General features: G+C 43.6%; 1 protein-coding gene across 7 annotated transcripts in view; it reads right to left on the bottom strand.

Moving 5' to 3' along the window:
- Positions 1-913: 913 nt before the first annotated feature.
- LOC133466535 (meiosis inhibitor protein 1) overlaps positions 914-15,462 on the bottom strand; it is a 70,930-nt gene continuing 56,381 nt past the window's right edge. For 3 of the 7 annotated variants that reach the window (XM_061750356.1, XM_061750355.1, XM_061750354.1), the window contains exons 30-33: positions 14,032-14,138; positions 12,280-12,411; positions 1,958-2,079; positions 914-1,380 (exon numbers count right to left, since the gene is read on the bottom strand). In XM_061750356.1, coding sequence (XP_061606340.1) covers positions 1,278-1,380; positions 1,958-2,079; positions 12,280-12,411; positions 14,032-14,138 — 464 coding nt within the window. In that variant the 3' untranslated portion in view covers positions 914-1,277. Of the gene's footprint in view, positions 1,381-1,957; positions 2,080-12,279; positions 12,412-14,031; positions 14,139-15,462 lie in introns of those variants that run through there. The other 4 variants (XR_009784955.1, XM_061750357.1, XR_009784954.1 and 1 more) reach the window with 4 other exon arrangements.

Below are 15,462 nucleotides of genomic sequence, written 5' to 3' on the forward strand. Positions count from 1 at the left end.
CTCAGACAAAAGCTCATTCACTTGAATGGGAAACAAAAATCCTAGAGGCAAACTCAACAATGTTGTGAATGAAGTGCAGTGTCGTGAGGAATGTAGTGACCTCTCATTGAAAAGACTTAGCCCTAGCACATCTGCCTCACAGCTCTGAAGGCATGCATGTTCGGTCAGTTGAAGACTAAATTGTTGATAGCTGTGATTGTGAGTGTGAATGGTTGTTTGTCTATATAGGTATGTGCCCTACAATTGGCTAGCAACCAGTCCCAGGTGGAGATAACCGAATGGATTACAGCAATTCTATGCCTTTCGACACAACACAATTTCATTAAATTTACCTTATACTGTATAAAACCACAACTAAAGATTTGCAGTTAATGAATAGTCATTTCTAAATGGTCAATTTTGACTCACTTGTTTTTCCACCCATCTAAAATAAATTATAATGATGTTGTAATGTAGCAGTACCTTTGAAATATGAGACCTATAACATGAGGAGAGATGCTGTTACAAATTAAAATTGGATTTATGTTGGACCTGGAGCGGTCTGACAGTCCCCTATGGCTTCCATTACATTCATAGTACATGACAATGTCATTAAACATGCCTGCAGACTACTACAGCTTTGTGCAGTGGCTGATGGGTTCCATTGAAGTGATTTGTGCTTCTGTAATTGTATTTTTGTGCTCACGCCTCTTACAACAATACAAATATAAATTAAATTTAAAGAATTCCAGAGAATGACAATACAAGTACACTCTTAATTTCACTTTGGAGGACACTCCGCATTCTAATTAACCAAAACATGAAGAAAAAATGATCAGAAGTGAAGAAAAAAGAAAATTAAAACAATCAGAAATTGTGGAATGTAGTCCGGTTGCCCTGGGCTGGAATAAACGCTCACTGAAACTGCAGAGACTTCTACAGAATTGTCCTTTTACTTTGCTTTCTCTAAAGAAATAACACATTCTTCATGTTTGTATGGAAATAAAACAAAATATATTCTCCTGAACACAACTGTATGAGGTCCATAAGACAGAACATGACATACTACAATGCCTTCGTATCACAAATGTAAGACTATCATAGTATTGATTGATTGACAGTGTCATTTGCAGTGTTGATGTGATAGCTACTTTGTCTGTTTATCAACTTTTCTTTAGCAGTGTCCGAATGCTGCTTTTTAGTTAACAAATGCACATAGTAAATTCAAGTTTTGTGTAAACATTGTAGGACCATGTGGGTTGAGAACTGAACAGACAAAGTAGACCACAATAGAAAAATCATGATGGCCAAATGCTTTCTAAATGTACATGACAGTCTTCTAGAGCACTTTCACTGTTCACTGTGAAGTCAGACAGACAGATGGACACACTCCCAACACGCCTGGAAAAAAAAGGTAAGGAACAATAAAGTGGTAAAGTACTGCTGCGTGGCTTTGAGAGATCAGAGCTTACTTTGAAGTCTGTAATGTAAAAAGACACACATTTATGGAAAAAGCTCAATCTTCTGAAAATTTCTATTGAGGAAGGTCTTGAATCAAACGTCGTTGCTTTCTGCAAACATACTGGACTGATTTATATGTTTTCCTTCTGGTCTGTGTCTGATAAAGAAACAGTGATAATCAACCAAAAAGATTGAGTGAGTCTGTAAGTACAATATTGACGGTGACTGAAATTAATGTGTGTATTTCACACACTCTCAAAGAGCTTCAGATTGAAAACTACATCCGTAACAGTTAGTGAATTTCCAGACAAAATCACTGAGGGTGGACTGCTGCTTTCCGAAGTATATTATGGGTGTGTGCAGCAACACAATTCAGACCCTTACTGAGATATGTTGTAGTTTTTTGCTGAATGTGACCTGTAGTTCGTTCATGTATTTACTTTGTGTCTGTGTGTGTGCATGAGTTTGCTTAGCTTTAAATTAGGTAATAGTGAGTTTCATTTGAAGTTTGGGATACAGGATGCTGCAGGGCAAATTGGGCTTCTCAGAAGGCGGTAGTGGGCCCATGGATTCCAACACACTCCTCACTCTCTGCTGGTGTTCCTCTGTGGGTGGAGGCTGAAGGACACCGCTCTGGATCTGAAGAAAAGAATGATGGGCATTTTAGGCAGTTTAGTGAAAGTCAAAGAAAAAGATAAGAGCTCATAGGGAACAATTATAAAAATACATGAAATCATAGCAAGGAATAGAGCGGAGCGGGGTGTAAAACCATTATGACCAGCATGACAAAAATCGTGTAAAGATGAGAGAAGCTAACTGCACCTTTAAATTGGAAAAAAGTGAATTGAAAAGGACCGCAGCAGTGGCTCTTGAGGCACATGTGACTCATCGGCTGACTTGATGAGCTTCACTCACATGGCAGTCAGCCAATTTTCAAAGTGTGCTCAGAGGTTTTCCACGCATGTTTTCCACAAACACACACACAAGTGGCACAATCCAATGGAAGCACTGCGCTCTCATAAGGAGGAGACAGCAGATGGCAGTAAAGATAGACTAATGTGGGTTAATTATAATCACAACATGCAGGAGTGTCCCTCCTGCCAACAGGGCTGTCTTGGTTGCAACATATTATTAATATTATATATAACATTAAACACAAAAACTAATGCCTTGAGTCTGACGCCTATGCTCTAGTCTAGAGATTACAATATACTTTTGTATCTAACAATGCTGCCCTACAGTTGCCACCGTATTTTTGAATCAAAAATTAGTTTTGTCATTTTGAGTGACTCATTATACAACTGGCAGTAATGTGAGCTAGAGGTTAGCATGTCTGCCTCACAGTTCTGAGGTTCTGGGTTTGAATCACTGTGTGGAGTTTGCATTTTCTCCATGTGCTTGTGTGCGTTTTCTCTGGGTACTCTGATTTCCTCCCAAAAAAATATGCATGCTGGGTTAATTGAAGCATTTACATTGTCCATCGGTATGAATGCCAGCAATACTGGCAGTGGTTCTTTTCTCTGTATGTGCAAAAACTGCCTCAGAGCGAACCCTGCCTCTTGTCCGAAATCAGCTGGGACAGGCTCCAGCTCACATGCAGCCTGAATGATGAGCGCCAGGGGCAACTCTAGGTTGAGTACTTAGGGTGGGATGAGCCCATGACCTAATTTTGGAAAGTACCCTTCTGAAATTTGATCGAACATTTTAGACGTTGAAAAAGACCATTTGGTGGACGACCCAAAATAGGGCTAGCCTCGGCACTAATAGATAATAATAATATTTAATAATAATTATTATTATCTATTTATTCAATACATGGCAGCACGGTGAACGACTGGTTAGCACATCTGCCTCACAGTTCTGGGGACCGGGGTTCAAATCCCGGCCCCGCCTGTGTGGCGTTTGCATGTTCTCCCCGTGTCTGCGTGGGTTTTCTCCGGGTTACTCCGGTTTCCTCCCACATCCCAAAAACATGCATGGTAGGTTAATTGAAGACTCTAAATTGTCCGTAGGTGTGAATGTTGAATGGTTGTTTGTTTATTTGTGCCCTGCGATTGGCTGGCGACCAGTTCAGGGTGTACCCCGCCTCTCGCCCGAAGATAGCTGGGATAGGCTCCAGCACAGACCTGGCAGCCATAGTAACAGGGGGGGAGGTGGGTTCTCACTTAGTTGCATGGCGGTGCTCCTGAGGCTGGGCCCCCCTGGGCTGGATGACTGCTTGACATTGGGGCTCCCCTCTCATGGCCCACAGCTGCTCACTGGGTTCCCCCCCCCCCCTTATCGTTCCCTTGTCGGGTGCCCCTATCCGCCCTCCTTTCCAACAAACAAGGGACACTCTCCCGCTCTCGGGCTGGGCGGGGACTGGCTGCATCACGGGCCCTGTGGGTTGAGGGCGTCTGACTCTCCTGGGGGAGGAGGGGGGTAGGTAGGAGGGGTGGGGGTGTTGGTTGGGGGGGTGGCATTGGGTGGCCAGTTGTCGGGGCGCCTCGATGAGACTATTTTTTTAGTCTCTCACCTGCACCTAGCTTAGTAAAACTAGCTTACTTACTTAAAAAAAAGCATATGTCCATCTATTGAAAAGCAGACATTTCCAAAAAGTGTTTCATAAGGTGTCCTGTCGTAAACTAGCATTTAACTAGATTAACTAGACTAGCACATGTAGTTATGGCAAATAAATAAATAAATACATAAATAAATAAATAAAATAAAAAAAGCGAACTGATACTGTCAGCGTCTTTTTTTGTAACTGAAAATAAACACCCAAACTGCAAAAACTCAAAATCTTAAAAAAACCCAAAAACAATACCCATCACCTAGTTTTTAGACAATTTTCACTTGTTTCAAGCTAATTTTTACTTCAAATACAGTAAGTACACAAAAAGCAAAACTTAAAATCAAGTGTGTCACACTGAAGCCTGTCTCATTGCACAAACCATCCCCATGCAAATAAGCCAGCAGGCGCTTGTGTTCATGTAGTTCATGATTTCCAGACACTTATTTTGTGCTACTCTCAGCATACAAAAAAACATTGCTACTCGTACATGCCCTGAATGTGACACCAAACACCTATAAAGCTGCTCACACTCTGTGTTTCATACTCTAACATACGCACGCAGGCTACTACAGGGGCATATACCATTAACTAACTTGAGATCCATTTTTGACAGACAGAATACAAAGTTGAGACCGTAACAATAAAAGGTTTCCTCTGTAGATACGTAAACCATTCATAATGAGAAGCTTGCAGTTGCTTTTATATTTTGTTTGACTATCATCACGGTTAAACAGTGTATTTCATCAATTATTTTGCAACAATTTAAAAACATCTCTGGTCGAACTTGGATACAGTTATGCTGGCACATGCAACATTTTAGCAGTCATGTGTCATGGGTGTGTGTTCTGGTTGTTGTCTTCCCCCTGTCTCGTACACACCTGCTCCTGAGAGCATCTTCCCCACCTGTGCCTTGTTTACCCTAATTACCCCATGCATTTAACCTCCTGTCTCATTCTTTCTGGTCGCCAGTTCGTTGTACCTTGTTGTCATGTTTCAGCATTCCTTGTTTCCACGTCACCAACTCATAGTAAGACTAGACCCTGTTCTGATTTTTGACCTTGCCTCTTTGCCTCACATTTTTTGGATACTGTTGCCTTTTCGGATTGCCTGTCTGTGTACCGACCTCTGCTCGTATATTAAACCTCTCTTTTTTTAAATTGTCCATCTGTATTGGAGTCGTGCATTTTGGGTCCTGTCCTCTGTTCCATTCATGACAGAACGAACTGGCCATAACATGGACCCAGACCCGGTGCACAAAGCCCTTCAAGCGCAGAGTCAACACATCTTGAAGCAGGATGAGCAGCTTGCTGCCCTCCACCTTCATCTAAAGGGACTGTCGGAGCATCAGGACGCTATGATGAGACAGGTGGCCTCACAGTTTGAAGTTCTAGTAAATATGGTTCAGAAGAAAGAACCAGCTGGCACAGCACCAGATGCCGCCACTGTACCACCGTTTCCATGTGAAGCAGTCACCATGCAGCCACCTGCCACCTCTGCTGCTGTCTGCCCACAGCTGTCTCGACCGGAGAGGTTCTCTGGAGATTCTGGGAACATTAAGCCATTTATCACTCAGTGCAAACTCCACTTTGAGCTGCAGGCAGCTGCCTTCCCCACCGAGCGGGCAAAGATTGCTTTTGTCATTTCCCACCTGACTGGTCGTGCGGCGGCGTGGGCTACTGCTGAATGGAGCCGCAATTCCGCCGTGAACTTGGACTTTCTTTCGTAAAGACTATCGAGCAATTTTTTCAGTATTCCACACCAGATCGTGAGGCAGCTCGCTCCCTTGTCACTTTAGAACAAGGCAAGCGCAGGGTGTCAGATTACGCGATTGAGTTTCGCATTCTAGCAGCTGAGAATCAGTGGAACAACAGGGCACTACTCGATAAATCTTTTCAAGGACTTTCCCCCGCCGTCGAGGATCATTTGGTTCCACTAGACCTGCCGACCGACTTGGACACTCTCATCGCTCTCGCCGTGAAGATCCACAAAAGGCTTTTGGATCGCGAGCTGGACGGAGATCGGCGGAAGGATGCGTCACCACGCACTTGGAGGACGAGCCTCGGTGACCAGCCAAACCAAGGCAGATACCCTGTTGCCGGTCTCAATCCAGTGGGCTAGCGTCACCACGGATGAACCCATGCAACTGGGGAGGTTCCGTCTCTCCCCTGAGGAACGTCAACGCCGGCTGAGGGAAGGGCGGTGCTTCTACTGCGGGCAGTTGGGTCATTCCGTGAGCAACTGTCACGTCAAGGTTGCCGGTGCCGGTACCAAGGATACGGGAGTATAAATTTCATTAAGGAAGACCCTACCCGGGTTCTTCCTAAAGTGACACAATGCTCTCCTGATCAAGAGATTCATACACCTGTATTGATTGACTCTGGTTCTGATGCAAATTTACTCAACTCCCTCCTCGTTAGACATATGCACCTTAGAACCTTTCAAGTAAGCACTTGAACTTATGCTGCAGACGGCAGTTTTATGTGTAAGATCACTCACCACACCCAAACACTCACATTGACATTTCCTGATTCTCACTCGGAACGCATTAGTTTTCATGTTTTTGACGCCATGAATTATGACCTTATTTTAGGGAACCCATGGTTGAAATTACATAAACCCCACATTAACTGGTCCTCTGGGCATGTTATGTCATGGGGCAGCAATTGCGCCCAGAACTGTTTCAAGCCTCCATGTAAAGTTCAGGGATATGTTTCTGATGAAATTCCAAAGACCCCATCGGGGGATCCTGACTTATCTCAAGTGCCCACCTCTTACCATGACAGAGACATTTTTTCCAAATCCAAGGCCAAATCCCTTTCACCCCACAGACCTTATGACTGTGCAGTTGACTTGCTGCCTGGGACCACACCTCCATGGGGGAGGTTGTTCTCTCTTTCAGGGCCGGAACACAAGGCTATGAAGGAGTATGTGGAAGAATCACTGCCAACCGGGATCATTCGCCCATCTTTATCCCCTGCGGGAGCAGGATTTTTCTTTGTGGACAAAAAGGACAAGACCCTGCGACCCTGTATCGATTACCAGGGTCTCACCGAGATAACTGTGAAAAACAGTTATACCGCCTTTGAGTTCCTGGAGGGAGCCAAAGTTTTCACCAAACTGGACTTAAGAAATGCATATCATCTAGTCAGGATAAGGGAGGGGCATGAATGGAAAATCGCATTCAACACACCAACGGGACATTATGAGTATTTGGTAATGCCTTTTGAACTCACTAACGCTCCAGCTGTTTTCCAAAACCTTGTCAATGATGTCTTGCGTGACGTTGAATGTGTATGTTTTTGTCTATTTGGACGATATTTTGATATACTCCCCGGATGAGGAGACTCACATTATTCATGTCCGCTGTGTTGCAGCGGTTACTGCAGAATGAACTTTATGTCACGGCTGAGAAATGTGACTTCCACAACCATCAGTTCGTTGTAGAAGTCGATGCGTCTGATGCCGGAATAGGAGCAGTGCTATCCCAGAAATGTCTCAAGGATGGTAAGTTACATCCTTGTCCTTATCTCTCTAAAAAAACTGACTCTGGCCGAGGGAAATTATAACATAGGTGACCGTGAACTGCTGGCGGTCAGGGTGGCTTTGGTGGAGTGAAGGCACTGGCTGGAGGGGGCACAGACTCCGTTTTTAGTTTGGACCGATCACAAGAACCTCGAGTATCTTAAATCTGCTAAAAGATTAAATGCTAGGCAGGCTAAATGGCCTCTATTTTTCTCAAAATTTAATTTCATGTTATCCCACCGAGCTGGTTATGAAATTGGTAAGCCAGATGCTTTGTCACGTATTTTCTGCGACAAAAATTCTTTGTCCGACCCTAAAACTATTTTGTCCAAGTCATGTTTTATTTCTGATTTTGTTTGGGATGTTGAAACTGTGGTAAAAGAGGCTCTGAATAACACTCTTAGCCCTGAAGATTGCTCTGAAGACAGGCTTTATGTGGTCCCGACCTTAAGGGGAAGAGTCATCCACTGGGCTCACACTAACCGGACTGATTGTCACCCAGGCATTGCCAAAACGCAATCTGTGGTCGAACAGCGCTTTTGGTGGCCTAATGTTAGGAAGGATGTTATCAATTACGTCAATGCTTGCCAGGTATGTGCTGCTAACAAGCCCTCTCGTCAACGTCCTTCGGGGGAACTGCGACCCCTGTCAATACTACAACGTTCTTGGTCAGACATCTCCGTAGACTTTGTGACAGGATTACTGGCCTCGAAAGGAAATACCACAATTCTCACAGTCGTGGACAGGTTCTCTCGTTCTCTCTTCATTGCACTTCTGAAACTCCCCTCAGCTGAAGACACTGCCGAGTTGTTGATTAACCATGTATTCAAGTTTCATGGTTTTCCCAAGAATGTGGTATCGGATAGGGGCCCCCAATTCATTTCATGATTTTGGAAAGAGTTTTACAGTCTAATAGGTGCTACAGTCAGTCTGTCATCTGGGTTTCATCCTGAAACCAACGGACAAACCGAGAGGCTGAACCTGGACCTGGAGACTGGGCTCCGATGTATCGCTTCACAGGAGCCACAATCCTGGTCTCAGAAATTGGTTTGGGTCGAGTTCTCGCACAACTCTCTCCCCTCTGCATCCACTGATCTATCGCCTTTTCACATTGTGCATGGTTACCAACCATGCTGTTTCCTGCCATAGCCCCAGAATCCACGGTTCCAGCTGCATTGACCTTGGTGAGACGCTGCAGGAGGACCTGGGAGCGAGCCCTCCAGACGCTGCTCCGCCAAGGACGGTCCTAAAAAACTGCAGCTGACTGTAGGAGGACACCGGCCCCGAACTACAAAGTGGGTCAACGAGTTTGGCTTTCCACCAACCATATTCCACTCCGGGTGGAGTCCAGGAAGCTCGCTCCCAGGTTCGTTGGGCCCTTCCCCATCACAAAGGTCATCAACCCTGTCACCATGAAGCTTAGGCTCCCGACGTCGATGCGGGTCCACCCTTGCATTTGACGTCAACCTGCTCAAGCCCGCCCGGGAGTCCTCTCTGGTCCCGCCTTCCAGGCCCCCTCCTCCCCCCGGGTTCGTGGATGGGGCCCTGTCTTCACAGTGAGGCGGCTGTTGTTATCTTGTCGGAGGGGGAGGGGGTTTCAATATCTGGTGGACTGGGAGGGCTACGGGCCTGAGGAACGTTCATGGGTGCCGTCTGGGTTTATCGTGGATGACTCACTCATTCGGGACTTCCACGTTGCACATCCTGGGGCTCCGGGGCCGTATGGGGCCGGCCGTTAAGGGAGGGCGGGAGGGTTGGGGTAATGTCATGGGTGTGTGTTCTGGTTGTTGTTTTCCCCCTGTCTCGTACACACCTGCTCCTGAGAGCATTTTCCCCACCTGTGCCTCGTTTACCATAATTACCCCATGCATTTAACCTCCTGTCTCATTCTTTCTAGTCGCCAGTTCGTTGTTCCTTGTTGTCACGTTCCAGCATTCCTTGTTTCCACGTCACCGACCCATAGTAAGACCAGACCCTGTTCTGATTTTTGACCTTGCCTCTTTGCCTCACGTTTTTTGGATACTGTTGCCTTTTCGGATTGCCTGCCTGTGTACCGACCTCTAATCGTATATTAAACCTCTTTTTTTAAACTGTCCATCTGTATTGGAGTCGTGCATTTTGGGTCCTGTCCTCTGTTCCGTTCATGACATCATGTCATGATCTGTTTTTTTGTGGTTTTGATTATTTAGTTTTGTTTCATGTTATGTCTTGTTTTCTTGTCACCCATGTTAAAGTCTTACTTGTTTGGTTTTCTTTTCCACCTGTTCTCGTCAGCCCTTTACCTTGTCAACCAATCAGCTCCCTCCAACCACTCGTCTGTCCAGGCGTTCGTCGTTGTCTCGTCAGTTTGCTTGTATTTAATTCCCTGGTTTCTTTCAGTCGTTGTTGATGCATTGTCGTATGTTGTCACGTCATGTCTCCTTATTCATGTTTTTGCAGTGGTTAGATTTTATTGTGTTTCTTTATTACTTTGTATTTAGATTTTGGACTGTTAATTTAGCCTTTAACCTCCAAGATCCTTTTTTGCTTGTTAAATTAAAATTCCTTTGAGATTCGTGCAATCCTACTTTGTCTCCTTGCTTCCTTGCATTTGGTTCCTGCAACGCTTACCTCAAAAAAACTCAACTTGACAAATGTTCAATAATTCTGAACAATGATAAAAGATATGTGGCGATGTCGGTGTGGCTAGCAAATAATAATAATGGGGTCAGAAGAAAGGCAGGAGCTGGTAAAAAAAAATTCAAGGTCATTTTTGTCATGGTCTGTGTTTTGGTTTGGGTTGTGTTTAGTTTTGTTCAATGTTTTCCTGTGTTCCATGTTTGTCGTGTGCTTATTAGGTTGTTGTGTCCACCTGTTCTCGTCTACTTTGTCGACCAATCAGCTCTCTCTAGCCACTCGTCTTGTCCAGGTGTTCCTCGTTGTCTCGTCAATTTGTTTGTATTTAGTTCCCTGGTTTCTTTCAGTTCTCGTCGGTTCATTGTCGTTGTCACATGTCTTGCCATGTCATTGTCGCTCAGGTATTTCACCAGTCATGTCTTGTTTCTTGTTTTGGGTTCACTCAAGTGTTTCTTTGTTACTTTGTGTTTAGATTTTGGACTTTCTTAATTTAGCATTTAGACTTTTTCATGATCTTTGTTTTCCTTTGTTTTTGGAATTAAATATTATTATTTTGAGATTCCCGCACTCCTGCCTTGCCTCCCTGCTTCCCTGCAATTGGGTCCACCATGTTCTTGCCTTGCATTCCTCGCCGTCGCCCTAACCATGTTCATGACAATTTTATTGAAACATTGCAGAGCTTAGTTTTTTAAGAGTAATAATTAGTATTTCATGCTGGTTTTCTCTACCAGTGCAGGCATTGCCAAGAAAAGAACCACTCTGCCAGTACAGTACAGGAATGAAAGTAAAATGGAAAATTATGTTGTAAAATTGTTGAAGTTGAAAATAATTAGTTTTAGCAATACGAATAAACTTTAGTGTGTCAAGCTGTCTGTAACTGGTACAGAAGTCTCCATACTGTATGAGGGTAAGGTTCTTTGCCGTTCACTTATTAACAATGGCATACAAGTGTAAGGCAGTCGAAAGACAAAGCCACGCTAACTTTTGTAACCCCATGTATAAAAGGAGGCTTAACCAAATTTATCAACACTCGCATCAGTTTTTGACATTGAACTCGATATAAATTAGGGCCCTCAGTCCACCTCAAAGTTAAAAGTTATCTATCAAACAGCTGATGAGTTGACCCCCCCTAATAAAGTACTATGACTGCATCAAACTTGGGCTTCCCCTGACCATTATGCTGTCCTTGCTGTTTTTTACACCCAATAGGCACTTGGACAAAATTGTCAATACCTGTCCATCAAGAAAGAAAAACACCGAATGGTTACTGAAATAACTTAAAAGTGCAATAATTAGAACGTTTTTAAAAAATACAGAAAACTAAGTAATGAGAATCAAGCAACATAATTCTTCAAACTACGAAACAAAACTGGCCTCGACAGAAAGATGATACTCTTAACATAATATTTTGTTGCACAAGCTTTTGAGGCAGACACTGCAATCGAACAATTTCTTTAACTCTCAATGAGAGTCCTTGTAAGCAAACTACAACATCTGTCTCATGTTAGAAGGGTGCCTTCTCCAGACTGCATGTTTCAGCTCCTTCCACAGATGATCAATATGATTTAGATCAGGGCTCTTCAGAATAGTCCGACTCAGATATTTTGCTCTTAGCCCTTCTTGAGTGTTTTTAGCTGTGTGTTTTGGGTTGATATTCTTTTGGAGGATCATGACCTGTGACTGACACCAAGCTTTCTGACACTGGGAAGCACATTTCACTCCAGAAGGCCTACATTGTCTTGAGATTTTAATGTACGTACTCTGCACAGATTCAAGACACCCTGTGCCAGATGCAACAATGCAGCCCCAGAACATAACGGCGCCTCCTTCATGTTTCCCAGTCAGTACAGTGTTCTTTTCGTTGTATGCTTCATTTTCTCATCGGTAATCATAGATTTAATGTGACTTGCTAAAAAATCTCCAGTTGTTTCTCATCTGTCCAAAGGACATTCACCGAGCTTTACAGCTTGTCAATATGCATTAAAAAAAATTCCAGTATAATCAGTTTTAAGTTATTTCAGTAGCTTGTGTGTTCTTCTTTCTTTGATGAAAAATTTCCTGCAGCGGGCCACGGAGCTCATTAATATATATCACCCCCAACGATCACTTGCATAGTTAATATTCACCACATGGACACCTAAGGATACCTGTGTAAAAAGGAGCCTGAGGGCTTGTGATGCTTCCAGGCTGAGCTTCTTAACCCCTTTCTTCTCTACTGCATCTATCACCTGGAGCAGGTCAGGATCCCACAGCACCACCACATTGTCATGCCGCATGAGCTGCATAGGACACCGACAAACAGATAGACGTAGCCATACAAATAGATTTTTACCCACATATTTACTTTGTAATAGGCTTTACACGCTCAGGATTTTTGGGGCCGATCACCGATCAGCGAGTTTAAAAAAAACGATAACCGATCACAAGATGGAGGAATGTCTCTATTTAAATTACCTGTTCATTTACTGTGTATATTTGTGTACTTAATTGCTCCAAAAAATTATATTTACAATAAATAATGTATCTTTGTTCCTCTATTTATGCCAGTGATGCATAGTGACAGACAGAACAAATTAATGGTCTTCTATTAGATGGCAGGAAGTAAATACAGTAATTAATGTATCCACTTTTTGTGACATTTTTGTTTGTTGGTGTGCCGTGAGATTTTTTAATTGTAAAATATGTTCCTTGGCTCCATAAAGGTTGGAAATCACTGCTCTAGTCAGATCGTGTATTCTAATCAGTCAGGTCAAACCAACATTTCATGACAGAAATAATGGGTGCTAATTTACTGTAATTAAATTACTTTATCCATCCATCCGTTTTCTGAGCCGCTTCTCCTCACTAGGGTCGCGGGCGTGCTGGAGCCTATCCCAGCTATCATCAGGCAGGAGGCGGGGTACACCCTGAACTGGTTGCCAGCCAATCGCAGGGCACATAGGAACAAACAACCATTCGCACTCACAGTCATGCCTACGGGCAATTTAGAGTCTCCAATTCATGCATGTTTTTGGGATGTGGGAGGAAACCGGAGTACCCGGAAAAAACCCACGCAGGCACGGGGAGAACATGCAAACTCCACACAGGCGGGGCCGGGGATTGAACCCGGGTCCTCAGAACTGTGAGGCTGACGCTCTAACCAGTCGTCCACCGTGCCGCCTTAATTACTTTATTTTAAATTAAATTACTTCACCCACACCGAAACTTTAGAGCATGATTCGATAGAACGGCGGCATGTTTACGTACAACCGTTCGTGCTACCACCAACACACATTTTCCCCCATTTTTTCCTCATAATACGGTCCACTCTTGTTGTCATTGCCACGGTAACGCGCATATCCGGTCGCATTTGAGTTGACAAGATAAAGCCCAATGATCGTAAAAAAGGGGATGCGGTGGTATCGGAATACAAGATTTTATTGCAGTAGTCTGACAATCCAATCGTGAAAGAACAAATTTGTCTTGTAGTCTGATCCGGGCATTACATGTTGTCTGTCTCAGACGTGTTGTCTGTTCCACACTGCCGACATGTTTTTTTTTTTTTTTAATAACTTTATTGGCCGTCAGATATTTCCAATACTATGTCAAAAGAATTTCATAATAAATTATAATAAACTAGCTTTTGGATTCAAATATACTGTGCACGATGACGACGCGGACTAAATGTCTTTCGCAGAGCCACTGATCAGATCAGCGAATTATGACATTAAACCCGATCAGCATAACATGCTAATTATCAGCCGATACCGATCAGCCCGATAAAATCGGTGTAAAGTCTACTTTGTACCGCTTGTAATGTATTTGCTCACACATAGAAACTCATGGGTAAATTACTGCTTAGACTAAACCTCCATAAATTAAACTTGATTTGAAGGTGTGCAGTGTGTTTAATGTCTCACAAGTGTGAGAACCCTGAGAATGGCTGGGTGCAGGAGGAAGCTCTCTCCTGAGCTATGCAGCCAGTAGATGAGGAATCGACTCCATGGCTGACGAACCACATAACTTGCTAAAAAAAAAACACACAAATGCGCACACACACACACGCACACACACACACACACACACACACACACACACACACACACACAATCAATGCATTTACAGTCTCATAACCAATGCATGCTGCAGTGTTTAAAAAAACAAAACAATGACAGATGCACAGCATATTAAAAGTCTAACAGCTGACAGGTGGTGGCATAGTTTGACTTGATAAAAGTTAAGGAGGTTTTTTGGGGCGGATGTAGTGAAAAGGTAGTAAGCCCATGGGCAGGTAACAAAAGGGAAGTAGGTGAAGCGTGAGGAATGTCTGAATGACAGAGGCCCGCTTGAGAGAGACCTTCCCTGCGATGGAATGGCCTGGAGGGAGCAGCTTCAGACACAGAACCTTGACATGACCATCTGGAGCTATCATGTGTGATCAAAATCACTGACATATTTTCTTCGAAAACTGACCTACATGTAGGGATCAGCTCGAAAGGTGAAAATACATTCTCTGGTGGTACTTGTTAGTTGATAGTGTCAGCCGCTGTGGCGTTCACAGGTTTCTGACGAATGTGCTTCAGAGGTGTTGTTAAATGTCACCTCAGATGTAAGCAGCACTGACATTTAGAGTTTGATGTGAATGTTACTGGCTGCACAGTATTATTATTATTATCAGCAAATCGCAAAAGGCAGGTATTGTTTAAAATGGCTGTTTGTTAGCAGGATGAGGCCGAAAATAACATAGCCGATTTCAAGCATTGTGAAGGGGTGACAAACGCGTTTTCGTGAGAATCTGAATGAAGATGTAGTTAGTTACAGGAATGTATTATGCGATAGCATCTCACCCTCATCCCAGTATTAAAATAATACAGTCCCACCTGGCCATACTCTTTTTTTCAGTTCCCAACATACATTGAACTGACAAGTTTTGCACCAGCCTTATGACTCTATGAAACTATGTGGAGCGGTGGTGCGTGGACAAAGGAAAAACCTGTTAAATATTGATGTTATGCAGCAACTGCCATCAATATCCATGCCATTCTGAATAAAAAAGTCACTACCCGCCTGTTCATAACAAGACAACCAGGAAGTTCCCTGCTCACTGAGGAACTGATGGACAAACAAGGTGCTTCTTTTTGGTGATGTTTTGGTGCTTTACGGAGAGCCATTCGGCTGTAGTTTTGTCCCATTCTATTTAGTGACTACTATTGTGTGATAAGGTCTGCTGTGTTTTACATCACAGTAAACCCCCCTCCATCGCAGGGGTTATGTTCCAGACCCCCCCTCCCTCCATGATAAGTGAAAACCTGTGATATAGAAATAAAGGAAATTATTTTTTCAATTTGTTT

This window comes from Phyllopteryx taeniolatus, chromosome 16, assembly GCF_024500385.1.
Source record: "Phyllopteryx taeniolatus isolate TA_2022b chromosome 16, UOR_Ptae_1.2, whole genome shotgun sequence".
NCBI lineage: Eukaryota > Metazoa > Chordata > Actinopteri > Syngnathiformes > Syngnathidae > Phyllopteryx > Phyllopteryx taeniolatus.